Below are 14,500 nucleotides of genomic sequence, written 5' to 3' on the forward strand. Positions count from 1 at the left end.
TTGTGCCTAAGCCTAGAGCTGGCCCTGGTTGTGACCTCTCCATACTTTGTTTCAGCCATTTCTTTTTCTTACTCATCCTAGGACCATCTTTAAATCCAACTGTTTCTCCGCATCCCAGGTCATCCCCTTTCCTTTTTGTCCACATACACATTCACATCCTCTTGGAGCATCAGCCTTTCTCATGCTGTGTTCCTTATTTATCTCCTCCTCCTCCTCCTCTACACTCAAGCTACCCACTTCTTCACTCATAAGCACTACTTCAATCCCTCCTTCCTTATTTTCTTGTTCTTTTATGTTGCTTCTTACTTGCTCAGACTCATTCTCTGCACTCATTACTCTCCATTTCAGCACCAGTCTCTCTAAATGACTCACACCCAAAACCATTCAAATATAGTCCACAACTCTTATACAGTTAAATTCATCCTTCAAACTCAATCCACTCATTAACAAACTGTACTCCTTTCTCTTCACACATTTCTGCTAGCATATCATTCATAATTCTTGTTCTCTGCCTCATCTCATCACTATTATATTGCACAACACATTGACTACCTTTCCTGGTGGTCATATCCCAACTTAAAACTATCTTAAAAGCTTTATGATAGAAAAGTTTTGTATACAGTAATAAATATGTCCTTGTTAAAGCTGTTTAAATACACAAAAGTTCGGCAACAAAATTTGTAGAGTAATACTACATGACAGAGTATATGGAGAGAGATAAGTTTAGATAGTGCAAGGAATTAAAAAAACAAGTAATTAATATCCAGAATCAGTAGTACACAAGTCAGATATAGAAAACAGGTGCATGAAATAAAAAAGGAGAAATTTAAATTACTAAGGTATAATTACCTTAGGCACTTTGTTGATATAGAGCAGATAAGTATACTCATTTGATAATAATATCAGAGGATATGATAATACCTGAAATGGCCATTTTGCTTTATATTGAGAGAGTAATTGATGTATCCTTAACTAAGAGACAGTCCAACATGTGAAAATCTCTGTACATAAAGGGACATAAAAGATTGGGAAATAGTTATATTAGGTCATAGATGTCATGTTGGGATGAGTATGAAACTAGGAGGAAAAGAAAAGAGAGGGTGCATGAGCATTAGTTAAGGAGTATAACATTTCTTATTAGAAAAACAAAAAAGAGTTGTGGATCAAAAATGAATTAATGAATGCTATTATGAATTAAAAAATAACTGCCCTTGAAGAATGTTTTATGGAACTGATATAGGTACATAGTTGATGACCAGATTCATGAAAGAGAAAATGAATGAGGCAAGCTGAAAAAATTCTAGGGAATTGCTAACAAACACATGAATTCTAGGGAATTATTATTATTATCATCTGAGCTCCATGGAGTCAGAGACTCATCATGGGAAGTACACATTATTTCACACAATGCTCATCCAACCATGCCTTAAACTTGTTCAATATGACTACATTCACAACACACGCAGGCAATGCATTCCACTCACCAACCACTCTCCATGCAGAGAACCCTCTGCTCACACTTTCCTTATACCGTTTCCAACGATGGCCTCTTGTTCTACTCCCTTCTCCCATTCCATGAAAAATCTCTTCCATGTCAACTTGGATAACAACCCCTGACATAACTTATGTCTCAATCATATCTGCCCCCCCTTCTCCTATTCACATGGCTTTGCAACTTGCATTCTCTCAATCTGTCCTCGTACTCCACATTCCAAAGACCACTGATCACCTTTGTGAATCTTGTCTAGACCCTTTCCAACATATCCTCATCACCAAAAACTCTGCAACCAAATCTTGCATAATAATCCATATGAGACCTGATCAAGGCTTTATGATGGCATCATAACCTCTCCATTTCTGCATGTCAGGGTCCTCTGCAACATTTCCATTATCCGATGTGGCATCTTCACAAGTTGTGAAGATGTCACATCGGAATGTGGCCTCTGAATTTCAGGTCTTTGTCCACCATCATAGATCTCCTAGATCTCTCATCTCTTCTACTTCCTTTAAAGTTTCCTCACTGAGTGTATACTTTGCATCCCATTTTGCTTACCAGATCTCAAAACCGTACACTTTGCAACATTGACCTGACTGTTCTACTTACCTGCCCATTCATGCAATCTATTCAAGTCCTCCTGTAAGGCCATAACCTGCTTGACTCTGCATTGCCCAATTTTGCATTATCTGCAAACAGCTGTATATTACTAGTTAAATCCATCTCGATATCATTAAGATACAAATTGAACAATAATGGTCCCAAAACTGACCCTTTGTGGTACACCACTAGTGACCTTCCTCTTTCATGATACTGCACCCCCATATACAACTTTCTGATACCTATCTGACAGCCAGTCACTGATCCAAACTCAGAAGTCCGTTATCCAATCCCATCTGTTTCAATTTATTTAATAGTTTGTCATTTCTCTGATATTTATTTATGAAGTTCAAGGATATAGGAGGGATCTTGTTTAGAGAATTGCCTATGATCAGCAGCTAGCAAATGCCATAAAATGGAGAAGATACTTTCTCATCAGAGAGTCAGTCCCTTATATCTGAAACAGTAGCACATTCATTCTGCCTCTTATCTTGAGTATTTGGAACAGACTGTGTAATGTGTTGGACATTCCTTTACTCACAATAGAATAAGTTTCTTTTTTTAAAAAAGCAATATTCTCCACCAGTTAGCAATGAGAAAACAATTTTGATATTTATCATAAAAATATCATTTATGGAAAGTCATTTGTATGTCATACTGCTTATTTTCCAAAAACATATTTTGGAAAATAAGCAATATGACATATAAATGTATTCTTAAGAAGTATTTAAGGAGATACCGCATTTTTGGTGAGGTACAGACTACCATATTATGCAATATTCATCATTCGAAAATAAAATTCTGTCTATTTTTATTATGAAAAATTTATTACATTGTTCCATGCTCTTATCTCTGTGGCTTCATGGTCAGCTTCAGGGATAACTAGAGAGCAACCCCCAGTGAATGAAGTCCAATGCATAATTGTTTACTTAGAAAAGGCTAACCACCTAGGTACCAGTTATTTCTGGATTTTGTTTCCAGTTTTTTGGTTATTCAGTAGTATGAAACTGGTGAAAAAGAGAAAATAGTCTTTAGTTACATGATGATAGAAAGGAACTGAGGTCTTTTCTCTATCTCTCCTACTGTCCGTCTTGTCTTTTTTTTTTCTCCTAATATTATTAGGCTCTCTTGCACCTCTTTATAACTCTATGCCAATGATGAATATCCTTTTACTTATTATTATTATTATTAACATCTGACATCCATGGAGTAAAAGGACTTATCATGGGAGGTCAATACTCTCTCATGAAAAATGATCATCGAACCATGTCTTAAACCCATTCAAAGTTTCTGCACTCACCACTTTCAGGAAATGCATTCTACTCACTAATCATTGTCCATGATAGGAACTTTCTTCTCACTTCCCTCCTCATAACCTCCTTATACAGCTTCCAGAGATGACCTCTAGTTCTACCTTTGCCTCCCTCTACTCTATGAAAACTCTCCTCCGTTAATCTGATAACAACCCGCTCTTCCCTCACCAACTTATATGTCTCAATCTTCCTCTTCTTCTTCTTCTATTTAAAGCTCTGTAAATTGCATTCCCTCAATTTCTTCTCAATCTGACATTCCTTAGACTGACACTAACTTAGTAAACCTTTTCTGGAGACTCTGCAATACATTCTCCGAAAAACAAGCAACCACATCTCTACACAATAGTCCATATGCAGCTTGAACAAACCTTATAAGGAAACAATAACTTCTTTGCTTCTGCATGTCAGTTTCATCCTCCTCTTCTTACAATTTTAGATTTCCACCATCAGTACCAGATATCTTATCACCTCCACCTCCTTCAGAATTTCTCCATTAATTGTATACTCTGCATCCCAACCTTGCCTACCAAATTTCAAGACCTTGCACTTTGTAACATTAAACTGATAGCTACCCACTCACATAGTCTATTCAGATCCTTCTGCAAGATCATATCTGCTCTACTTCTCATAGCTCTTTCCAACTTTGCATCATCAGCAAATAGCTGCACTTCTCCAGTTAAGCCAGTCCCAATATCATTAACATATAAGATAAATAATAATACTCCCAAAACAGATCCCTTTGGCACTCCACCAGTGATCTTTCTCTTTTGGGATATCACTCCTCCACCTTCTGATACCTGTCTGAAAGCCAGTCAGTTATCCAACTCCCTAGTCTGTTATCCAATTCCATTGGTTTGAATTCAGTTACTAGCTTATCATGTAACACTTTATCAAAGGTCTTTGAAAAACTCAAGTACACCAGCATACATGCATTTCCATTATCAAATGAATTTGTCACCCTGTTGTAATATGTTAGCAGATTGTTGAAACACGATGTCCCCCTAACAAACTTATCTTGACCATCATAAAGAATACTGCTATTGTCAACCCACTTCTGAATCATAGTCCTCACAACTTCTCTAACACCTTAAAAACAACCCCAGACACATAGATTTGCCTATAATTTGTAGCCTGTCTTATCCTCAAACTCCCTTTGTGAAGTGGAACAATTTTTCCCACCTTCATTAATTTGAGACTCATCCTCTTGCGTTCCAAGGGTGCCATTAATGTTATAGAAAATTTCTTCAAGACATGTGGTGATAAATTGTCAGGTCCTACAGCCTTATTAATATCAAATTTATTATTTATTTAATTCCTCATGTATTTCCTGCTTATTCACCATTTCTCATCTATCATACCCTCTACAGATGTTGCATTCACAAGGATGAAATACACTGTTAAGCTGATCATTGAATAATTCAAATATATCCTCTGCCTTGGTAACCACGCTGCCATCTACTAGCATCATCCTCCCATAGTCATTTTTCCTTCTATTTTCTGCATATCAAAAGAAGTTACTAGGATTTTTCTTAGCTTGATTGGCTAATTTATTCTCATACTGCACGTTTTCTGTCTTTACCACCCGAGTCACCTTTCTGGTGTGCTCTTTGTAGTCTTTATGCAACTGATCACTACTAACATTCATCTTGTGTTGCCTCCACAGTACTTTCTCCTTCCAGATTTCATACTTAATCTCTTCATTCATCCATTTTAACATGTTCGCTGCCAACTACAAGTATACTCGTAGTTGATAAACCAGACCCACAAGCCAGCTACGAATATACTCGTATGATGCTTACCGCCGGCAACGAGATTACTGTACTGACCTTGAAGAAGTGAAAATGCTTGGCTTGTGGAGTTAGCATCAAAACTGTGTATTCTCATAGAAGGTATATGCTCTGCACAAGCCAACTACGAGTATACTCGTAGGACGCTTACCGCCAGCAACGAGATTACCGCACTGACCTTGAAGAAGTGAAATTGCTCGGCGTATGGGAACAGACTATGCCGAAGTAGCGTGGCAGCGAACGTGTTAATCCTACCTTGTTTAGCATTTTTTCCTTTGAAATATACTTGGAACATTGCAGCTGTTTAATAGCTCTTGATCAATGCCTATATGGAATCTGTCTCCTCACTCAACCCCTCTTTCAACACTATAGCTCCCAGTTGTTTCCTAAGCATTTCATAATCACCAGCCTTGTAGATCCTTGTAGTTTTTCATGTCAAAAAAAAAAAAAAATTATTTTATATATATATATATATATATATATATATTCTTTTTTCTTCTTCTTCTGCAGCTTCTCCCACTTAAATGGGGTCACTGTTGATGATGAGTCTCCTCCACATCCTCCTGTCTTGGGCTGTCACCACATCCAATATATATATATTGGATGTGGTGACAGATTGGAAGTGGCCCCTTGCCTTTAATACAAAACATCATACATCCCCTTCTTGGAGATGTGTTTTGGCATTAAGGGTAAATATTAAGATTAGTGATCGGAGCTTGTTCCACCTTTGCCACGAGTTGCCCTGGTCCTGCACTACCTGTGGGATCAGTTAGACTTGCATCAATTGCAGGCGCAAACTTGACTTTTAGTCTGTTTGCTTACTTGGGAAATGGAGTAAAACCAGGTTTAAAATTACTTGGTATCTTTAACATATTTATACCCAAGGTAAAAATACTTTCTACATTTATATATCTCCTCCAGAGATTCTTATTTAATAATAAGGTTAAAACACCTTATGGTAACTTGTTTTGGTGAAATACTTACAAGCTCTGTACTACTAAATCTTGGTTTTTCTAATTCTAGCCTAGCTCCCACTGACGAGACCTCAATAAAGGTCGAAACCGGTCTGGGTAGTGGCCCCTTGCCTTTAATACAAAACATCATACATCCCCTTCTTGGAGATGTGTTTTGGCATTAAGGGTAAATATTAAGATTAGTGATCGGAGCTTGTTCCACCTTTGCCACGAGTTGCCCTGGTCCTGCACTACCTGTGGGATCAGTTAGACTTGCATCAATTGCAGGCGCAAACTTGACTTTTAGTCTGTTTGCTTACTTGGGAAATGGAGTAAAACCAGGTTTAAAATTACTTGGTATCTTTAACATATTTATACCCAAGGTAAAAATACTTTCTATATATATATATATATGCATTTTGTGTGTATATATATATATATATATATATGCAAAATGCCACCCACTTGTATATACACCTAAACCTCTTTTTATGCGAATTTTTTTACGCGAATCAGGATATCAAAAATAATTTTTTTTACACGATTTTTATTCACTTTTACACGACCAACCTAAAGTCTAAGTTAGGAAAAAATCCATAATTCAAGAAAATTCAGAGAATTTTGTAGAATTGCATTCTCGTTTCAATTAAGAAAATTCTAAATTCTTATGAATTTCATTTATTGGAAATTCCCCGAATTACATAACTGACTGTGCATAAAAAACAGTTCTTAGCAGTTTGAATTTGGTGTTTGAGTAGACAACACAGTTACTGCATTTTTTGCATTTGCATTTTTTAAGTGAAATCAAAATAAAAATTTCATTATACAATTAATAATTTTATTATTAATTTTATAATGCAATTTTAAAATTAAGCATAATAAATAATAAATGGTAAACAATATGTAATTTTCAAAACTGGGGAAGGTGCGACAGCTGTGGCTAAAAATTTTGGAGTCTGTGAATCAACTGTCAGATCTATAAAGAAAAATGAAGAGGCTATTAGAAAAGCGGTATGTTCTGTGTACAAATTTGAGTGCAAAATTATCATCATACACAAGAGATGTTGTTCTAAAAAAGGCCAAAAAACATTGATGTGGATAGAAGATAATGTACAAAAAAGAATGCCAGTTGACGGAAATTCCATCAAGCAATCAGCATTGAGATTTTATGAACAGATTAAAAAACTGCAGCCAGATGCTTCATCTCAATCGAGGAAAAAAATATGAATTTCATGCAAGCAATGGTTGGCTGGCTAAGTTTATTAAAAGACATGCTCTTCATAATATAAAAGTTAAAGGTGAAACAGCTGCTAAAGCATTTCCACAAAAACTTGCTAAAATAATTGAACATGGAGGTTACACTCATGAACAAGTTTGGAATATGGATGAAACTGGCCTTTTCTGGAAAAAATGCCAAACAGAACTTATGTATCAAAAATGCAAAAAACTGTTGGTGGGTTCAAAGCAGCAAAGGATCACATAACACTCCTATTTTGTTGAATGCTTTAAGAGATCAGATGTTAAAACCACTGCTCATAAATCAATCATTAAGACCACGGCCAATGAAAGCCGTAGATTTTCAAAAATTGCCAGTTCATTGGATGGTCAACAAAAAAGCTTGGGGACCATTGATATTTTCACTGAGTGGTTCTACAAACATTTTGTGCCAGAAGTAAGACACTATTTGAATGACAAGGGTCTCGAATTTAAAGTGCTTTTGATTCTTGATAATGCACCCGTCATCCTGCCATAGAACACCCAAATGTGCAATTTTTTTTTCTGTCGCCCAATACCACATCATTGCTACAACCCCTAGATCAGGGTATAATTGCGACGTTTAAAACATATTATGTCCGATGAACATTTCACTACGTTTTGAGCAAGCTAAATGATGATGAAACACTGTCAGTTATGGATGTGTGGAAAAAATTTCAATTATGGATTGTATTGATCAGGTTCGATTATCGTTATCTGAATTGAGATCAGAAACTATAAACGCATGCTGGAAAGCTATTTGGCCTGCATGTGTTAAAGAGAATGCTCCTGTTCCCTTCAATCATACTACAGAATTCCCCAATATAATAAGTTGGAAAATTTAATATAATAAGTTTGTGAAATTGGCAGAGAAGGATTCGATGATCTTATGTTGGCAGATATCGAAGGATTGTTAATTGATAAACCTCTTAGCGAAGATGAAATAGTGGAGATTGTTTCTGAGACCCCTGAAAGTGAAGAAGTTAATGATAATGATCAAGATAATCCTACTTTTACTGCTGATATAATTAAAGAAGGTCTTAAACTGGCCAGTAATTTAGGCAATTATTTTGCCTGACATGATCCAAATGAAGAACATGCTGAGAAGTTTTCACGTGAGCTTAAGTTGTTAATGTCTTCATAAGAGAATTATATCACGACTTATCTAAAGCATCAACACAGTGATTAATAACTGAGTTCATGCATAAAACCACTGAAACAACCAATGGTACTTTTGTTCAAGGCATCACAAGAAGAATTCCACAAGTTGAGGCGGAAGTCAAAGACAATAATACCATATCTAATAAAAATTAGGTTATTTGCTGTCAGTTTCTGACAAACTGATAGCGAATAACCTAATTTTTTTATAGAATCCTTAGCAAACAACTGAAATGAATATGTTTTTTTAAAGTTATTAAAATTCATTATAAGTATGTGTGTTCTCCATGAAATGTAAATAAAAATCTTATGATCCTAACAAATTGAACCAACTTCACTTTTTCTATGGAGTCAGTAGTTCTTTTTACGCGAATTCTATTTTCGCGTAATTTTTAGGAACGTATCTATCGCGTAAAAAGAGGTTTGGGTTTATATACATACACATACATACATATTTTACAACTGCCTTACAAATAATAGGTTTGTATATTTCTCCTGTCCTCTCTCAATTTCTCAAACTTTGAATGTCTACATTTTCTTCAGCCTGTGCTCATATTTACAATTCCGTATGTAAGATATCATCTTTGAATTACTTCCATTTGATCTTTGAACTGTCTCTCCATGGAACCTACGTGACAATATGGACAGTAGTATAGGTACAAAAATAAAAAATTAAATTAAATGTTTATTTCTTGTTGACTAAAAATCCATTTATGATGCCAAATTTATCTGGTTTTTTTTTTTTTTTTTTTGAATAAGTAGACTCATTGCTGTAAGTTTCTCTAAAGTATAATAAGCATATAACAGGCAAAATATAAGTGAAGTATGAGCAGCAATTAGCTAATGAAGCCAAAAAGTCCTTTGACATCATTGAAGTATTTCTTATTAATAATAATACTTTTTTATGGATGAGATATTTCAGTTTTAAATAGACTATTATATCAGATTCTTTTTTAATCTTTAGACTCTCTCAGCAATGGATGGATTTCATAATCTTGACAGAGAGATAGTGAGTAATGCAAAACGATGGAAAAAAATTGTTGAAAGTGAGTGTCCTGAAAAAGAAAATTTTCCTCAACAATGGAAAAATAAATCTTCGCTCCAAAGAATGTGCATTTTAAGATGTTTGAGACCCGATCGGATGTTATATGCTATGAGGTAAGGAGATTATTATTATTATTAACATCTGAACTCCATGGAGCCAGAGACTCATTGTGGGAAGTATACACTATTGCACCCAATGCTCATCTAACCATGCCTTAAAATGATTCAATGTGCCTACATTCACAACACACTCAGGCAATGCACTCACCAACCACTCTCCATGAAAAACCTCTACTCTTCACTCCTCTGCTCACACTCTCCTTATACAGTTTCAAGTGATGGCTTCTTGTTCTATTCCTTCCTCCCCTTCTCCCATTCTATGAAAAATCTCTTCCATGTCAATCTAATAACAACTCCTGACTAGCTTATACGGTTTGAAAAGTTTGGTAAATTTCCAATAGACAGTGACACAATTCATTCATTCTTTCCAGTGTTGGCACATATCATCTTTTTCATGACCCCTGGCAAAATTTTAGCCACGTACAATGCGTAGTTCACTTTTAGCAAATATTTAAAATGACCATGTTCACATTTTTCATAAAAATGGAGAAAAACGAGTTTCATGCAGTGACAAAACACTTTTATTTGAAGAAGTGGACGGCCGTGCAGATCAAAGCCAAGTTAGATGCAGTTCATGGGGACTCTGCACCAGCATTAAAGACTATTTATTTTTCAATAAATGAGTTTAGACATGGTCGTAAGTCCATCGATGATGAAGCACATGATTGACAAAATCCATAGTATCGTTATAGAAGACTGCCGAGTGGAAGTGCGTAAGATTGCTGAGATTATAGGCATCTCAACTGAACAGGTATCTAATATCCTGCATGAAAATGCTGTGTGCGCAATGGGTGCCGCAATTGTTGACTGTCAATCAAAAATGCATGCGAAAAGGCATAGCAACGCAGTGTTTGGCAATGTTTAATCGCGATTCTCTCTTTTTTTTTTTTTTTTTTGCTTTGATTCTTGACTATAGACGAAACTTGGATCCACCACTACACATCTGAGTCCAAGCAGCTGTCAAAATAGTAGACAGTCCCTGGTGAAAGAGCACTGAAAAAAGCGAAGACCGTTTTGTCAGCTGGGAAGGTGAAGGCTACTGTTTTTTGGGATTCTCAAGGAATTATCGTGATAGACTATTTGAAAATGGTAAGACAATAACAAGAGTCTATTATGTGTCATTGTTGACCCGCTTAAAATAAGAACTGAAAAAAAAAAGGCCAATATTGGCACACAAAAAAGTGCTCTTTCATCAAGACAATGCATTGTCCCACACATCGGCTGTTGCAATGGCAAAATTGCATGAATTGGGATTCAAATTGGTTCCACATCCACCGTATTCTCCAGACTTGTCCCTGTGTGACTTCTTCTTGTTCCCAAACTTAAAAATTTGGCTCAGTGGGAAAAACTTTTTCGAACAAGGATGTCATTAAGACTTTCATTGACTATTTTGCACAATTTGACAAATCCTACTTTTAGATGGGATGAAAAAATTGGAAACTCGCTGGACCAAATGTGTAGACCTCAATGGAGACTATGTTGAGAAATAAAGGTGATTTTTTCCAAAAGAAATGTGTCTAACTTATTTTTTTTTACCAAACTTTTCAAAAAAAACCCGTATGTCTGTCATATTATCACCCCCCCCCCCCATCTTTCACCTATTCATGAGGCTTTGTAATTTACATCCTCTCAATCTGTCCTCATACTCCACATTCAAAAGACCACCAATTACGTTTCTGAATCTTCTCTGGACTCTTTCTAACATATCCTCATCACCAGAGAAACCCAGTGACCAAATCTGTGCACAATAATCCATATGAGGCCTGATCGAGGCCTTATACAATGGCATCATAATCTCTATTTCTGCATGTCAGGGTCCTCTGCATCATTGCTATTGCCATCAATGCCATTATGTGATGTCTTTACAACTTATGCAATGTGGCCCCTGAATTTCAGGTCCTTGTCTGCCACCACTTCCAGATCTGTCATCTCCTCTACCCCCCTTCAAAGTTTTCCCATGAAGTACACAATTTATATCCCATCATTGCTTTTTCAAGATGTTTGAATCCCATCGTGCTTTTTAAATATGTTTAAAAGCTTGCACTTTGCAACATTGAACTGATAGTTCCACTTATCTCCCCATTCATGCAATCTCCTCAAGTCCTCCTGCAAGACTATAACATCTACTTGACTCTGGGTTGTCTGTAAACAGCTGCATTTCACTAGTTAAACCCATCCCAATATCATTAATATACAAATTGAACAACAAACTGATCCCTGCAGTACACCACTAGTAGCCTTCCTCTTACAGAATACTGCATCCCCATATACACTTCCTGATTCCTATCTGGTCAGTCACTGATCCAACTCAGAAGTCTGTTATGCAATCCATCTGTTTCAATTTATTTAACAGTTTGTTTTGTGGAAGCCTATCAAAAGCTTTTGCAAAATCCAAGTATACCACTGTATATGCATCTCTCCTATCCAAGGTATTTGTCACTTTGTTATAGTACATAAGTAATTTAGTAAAATCTCCTCTTAACAAACAAACCCGTGCTGATAACTTTCATAATCTTGATAGAGAGACAGTAAGTAATGCAAACGATGGGAAAAAATTTTTTTTTCCATCTTTTAATGTGTGGATAATCAACCAAACCAGTTGGCATTGATTCTGCCTTCAATAATTTTTTGTTTCTAACTTTTTCATTTGTAAAAATTACTCTAAATTTTTCATTTTTGCATATCTGACATAAATAAATTAAATTTAAATCTCTTAAGCACATATATGACTGCTTAAAAATACTATTACATGCATCCATTGAAAAAAAAAAAAAAAAAAGAAGCAGTGATTTGCTATACGACAGTGATCTAGAGCTTCACATGTTGTAAGACCAAGTACTGATACTGATGATATTAGCACTAATAACAGGTGAACATACAAGCTCCTCTGCAAAGTTCATATCTTTTAAGTAGCACACCACCAAGACAACTCCAGTGTGAAAGATTATATCCTCATAAGCTTCAGTTTCAAAACTTTTATCTTCAAAATATCTGGCTGTGAAAGGATAATGGACTTTTAACATTCTCTCATTCAATTGCTTTACAATGTTCCACTCAAGGCCTTCTTGGCTCTTCAACAATTATTATTAAAATATATTAATTTTTAATCGTTTTTCTAGTAACATGAGGAAAGTAGTTTGATTAAACAGTGAAATATAATTTCAAAAATAGCAATTCCTGAAATATATAACCAAAATTTGCTTGTTCTAGTTTACTCCTCTTTCCTCTTTTGTGCACACAGAAAAAATTTCAATTGGATAAACTGCCAGCCTGGTTGGTCAAGTGGTTAGTGAATCTGCTCTCCAGCCAAAAAGCTGCAAGTTCAAATCCCACAGTGGGCATGGATGTTTGTGATTGTCTGTGAAAATACTAGTGGTGGTGGTGGTGTAGATGATAATGGTAGTTGCAGTTCATTATAGTTGGTGTAGTGAGTGGTGGAGACAGAGAGCTGTAGAGTAGAGCTACCCTCCCTCAATAAGTCTTTGGACTCCCTGGAGGTGTCACATAATAATGATGATAATAATAATAATTATCAAGTTTTGAACAGTTAGATTCAGGACTTTGTACTTCTATATAAAAGTGAATTTAATCTTTTTATTAGAAAAATAAGAAGATATTCATTTGTATGAATATCTATTTTATGAAGCAATTTTTATGAATTAGTATGTTAGGAAAATTTAGAGGAATGTTACTGTAAAATAACTTATATTTGCATCAAATTATGTATAAAGTTCATCTCTCTCTCTCTCTCTTTTTTTTCAGCAATTTTGTAGAAGTGATGTTAGGTAGTAAGTATGTAAAAAGTCATCCTGCAGACTTTATGACATATATTCAAAACATAAATAATACTACACCAGTTTTATTCATTCAAGATGGTGGTGTAAACCCTGTAAACAGTATTGAAGCTGTTGGAAAAACTTTGGAAGTTTCAGTTGATTGTGGGAACTTATGCAATTTGTCACTTGCTAAAGGACAGGAAAATTTGGCACTACATGAATTAAATATAGCAGCAGAAAAAGGACATTGGCTTATATTACAGGTGAGTGTGAAATATCTTATATCACAAATTCAAAACTGAGAAAATGAATACATTATTTAAAATAATAGAATAAAAGTATTATTGGCGTTCAGATAACGAAATATTCTAGTTTACTAAGCATTATAACAAACCAATATATACAGTACTGAAATATACTTGTGGAAAACAGTATCAATAAAATAATTTTCACTATGTGTTAGGTGAGTCATGAAAAATGTACATCACTTTAGAAGCTAATAGCTGAGGTCACTTATGCATACAGATAGGCTTCTTAGGTGTTGGTTATTTGTAAAGAGAATATTATTATTATCCTAAGACCCCATGGAGTCAAAGATTCATCTAGGAGGTCTCTTTGTCATACACAGAGCTAATCATACCATTCAATAAACCCATTCAAATTCTCTGCAGACATCATGCTTTGGAATGCATTGGAATGATTGGAATGCATTGCTTTCATATAATGCATTCCAGTCATTCACAACTCTCCATGCAAAAAAACCTGCATTTCACTCCCTTGCTCACACTCTCATTATACAATGTCCAGGTATGACCTCTTGTTCTCCTCCTGATCTACCACTATTTTTTGAAAATAACTGTCAAATAACTCTTCAACATTAATCCTATAGCAACCCATTACCGACTTGTATGTCTCTATCCACTGCACTATAGTGCAGTGGATAGAGATATATCTGTAATTTATATCTGTAACTTGCATCTTCTGAACCTTTTTTCATAAT

At 35.4% G+C, this 14,500-nt stretch overlaps 1 protein-coding gene across 1 annotated transcript in view; it reads left to right on the top strand.

The window, feature by feature from the left end:
• Positions 1–14,500, top strand: part of Dhc93AB (Dynein heavy chain at 93AB) — a 1,274,973-nt gene that overhangs the window by 1,137,694 nt on the left and 122,779 nt on the right. The window contains exons 55-56 of the mRNA XM_090403805.1: positions 9,525–9,718; positions 13,487–13,763. Of these exons, the coding sequence (XP_090259931.1) occupies positions 9,525–9,718; positions 13,487–13,763 (471 nt within the window). The remainder of the gene's footprint in view (positions 1–9,524; positions 9,719–13,486; positions 13,764–14,500) is intronic.

The sequence above is a fragment of the Typopeltis vanoorti genome, chromosome 1 (genome assembly GCF_054136105.1).
Source record: "Typopeltis vanoorti isolate ZY-2024b chromosome 1, IOZ_Tvanoo_1.0, whole genome shotgun sequence".
NCBI classification, from domain to species: domain Eukaryota; kingdom Metazoa; phylum Arthropoda; class Arachnida; order Uropygi; family Thelyphonidae; genus Typopeltis; species Typopeltis vanoorti.